General features: G+C 37.3%; 1 protein-coding gene across 1 annotated transcript in view; it reads left to right on the plus strand.

Moving 5' to 3' along the window:
- Positions 1-479: 479 nt before the first annotated feature.
- The window catches only part of LOC106476858 (peroxidasin homolog), a gene marked incomplete at both ends in the record, with an annotated part of 12,087 nt that continues 10,369 nt past the window's right edge, over positions 480-2,197 (plus strand). Inside the window, 2 exons of the mRNA XM_013937477.1 lie at positions 480-653; positions 1,114-2,016. Of these exons, the coding sequence (XP_013792931.1) occupies positions 480-653; positions 1,114-2,016 (1,077 nt within the window). The remainder of the gene's footprint in view (positions 654-1,113; positions 2,017-2,197) is intronic.

Below are 2,197 nucleotides of genomic sequence, written 5' to 3' on the forward strand. Positions count from 1 at the left end.
AATAATTGATTTATTATAGAAGTGTTTAGTGTTTGATTCACTTTGAACCACGTTTTACTTATGGGTTATGATAAATTATATGTGTGTATATATGAATAATTGTTTTGTTATAGAAGGGTTTAGTCTTTGATTCACTTTGAACCACGCTTTACCTATGGGTTATGATAAATTATATGTGTGTATCTATGAATAATTGATTTATTATAGAAGTGTTTAGTGTTTGATTCACTTTGAACCACGCTTTACTTATGGGTTATGATAAATTATATGTGACTAAACACTTCTATAATAAATCAATTATTCATAGATACACACTTTGATTCACTTTGAACCACACTTTACTTATGGGTTATGATAAATTATGTATGTGTGTATCTATGAATAATTGATTTATTATAGAAGTGTTTAGTGTTTGATTCACTTTGAACCACGCTTTACTTATGGGTTATGATAAATTATATGTGTGTATCTATTTTTAGAAATCAACTCGCCCCGTATTAGCACAAGTGGCAAACCCTTACCGAGTGCTAGACTGGTCAGTTCTTGGTTGCTGGGTAGTAAGGACAATCACCCACAAGGTCATCTGTCAGTTTTATCAGTAATGTGGGCAAGCTTTATATTAGATGACATCAGCCATACAGCCAAGTTCACAGGTGAGGTTTTATTTATAATCAAGTAAATTTGGTTGCTTAGTAAACACTTGAACTTTATCACTTGCATACGGTAGAATGATGATATTATTCTTAGGGTGAGAGAAATAATGGTTTGGTTGCTAAGTAAACACTTGAACTTTATCACTTGCATACGGTAGAATGATGATATTATTCTTAGGGTGAGAGAAATAATGGTTTGGTTGCTAAGTAAACACTTGAACTTTATCACTTGCATACGGTAGAATGATGATATTATTCTTAGGGTGAGAGAAATAATGGTTTGGTTGCTAAGTAAACACTTGAACTTTATCACTTGCATACGGTAGAATGATGATATTATTCTTAGGGTGAGAGAAATAATGGTTCTACTTCTAAATAATTGCACGATAAGAATATAAGTGGAAGACAGATATGTGATCAACATTTACAGGATTTTTGTCTTTCTATTGTTTACACGCAGGATTCCGTTCCACGAACTTGAAATGCTGCAACATTACAAAAGAACTCGAAAACCCTGAATGTCTTCCCATCGATGTATCACCTGACGACGTCTATTATGGTAAATACAACCAAACCTGTCTTGAATACGTTCGCTCGGCCACAGTTTTAAGAGAAGATTGTACCCTCGGCCCCAGGGAACAAATTAACCAAGCCTCATCGTTTTTGGATGGGTCTGTCATCTACGGAGCGACGACTGAAGCGGGCCACAGTCTGCGAGTCTTTCAAGATGGTTTACTTAAAACCCATAAAAACGAGGAAGGGGAAGAAATCCCAACAGCTCGTATATGTTCAGAAAATTGCTGGCACGAGATCAACAGTGCAACTCCTTGTCTGGATCCTCGTTTGTGGTCAGATATTGGTAGCATGGGACTTTATGTTGTATGGGTTCGTGAACACAACCGTATCGCTCGGGTTCTCAAGCGGCTCAATCCGTCTTGGAATGACGAAGTCCTCTACCAGGAAGCCCGAAGGATTGTCATTGCCGAGCTCCAACACATTACCTACAGCGAATTTATTCCCGTCTTTCTTGGCTTTGAAACTGTTTCTAAGTATGGCCTTAGTTTAAGACAAGGAGACTTCTTTCGGGAATACGATCGTGAGAAAATAGCTGGAATATCAAACGCTGTAGCCGTAATGCTGAGAGGGGTCTTGCTGTCGGTCGTGCCGGAGATTTACGAACTGATTGAACCGGAAACTCTGGAACACATGGGTGATGTATCGTGGACTACGACGCTATTTCATTCTTCCAGTCTTGTCTATACTTCGAAATTACGTCACCTAATGATGGGGACTTTGATACAGAGTGCAATGTCTATGGATGTCAATGTCAATAATCAAGTGTTATCCAGGAACTCCAGCGGAGGTACTAAAATCACGATCTATTTATCTTTTTCTTTAAAATAAAACACAAAGACAGTTCAACAAAACACAGCTCTACAAAAACACAAAGAACACAGCTCTACAAAAACACAAAAGACACAGTTCTACAAAAACACAAAGAACACAGCTCTACAAAAACACAAAAGACACAGTTCTACAAAAAT

The sequence above is a fragment of the Limulus polyphemus genome, unplaced genomic scaffold (assembly GCF_000517525.1).
Source record: "Limulus polyphemus unplaced genomic scaffold, Limulus_polyphemus-2.1.2 Scaffold11868, whole genome shotgun sequence".
NCBI classification, from domain to species: domain Eukaryota; kingdom Metazoa; phylum Arthropoda; class Merostomata; order Xiphosura; family Limulidae; genus Limulus; species Limulus polyphemus.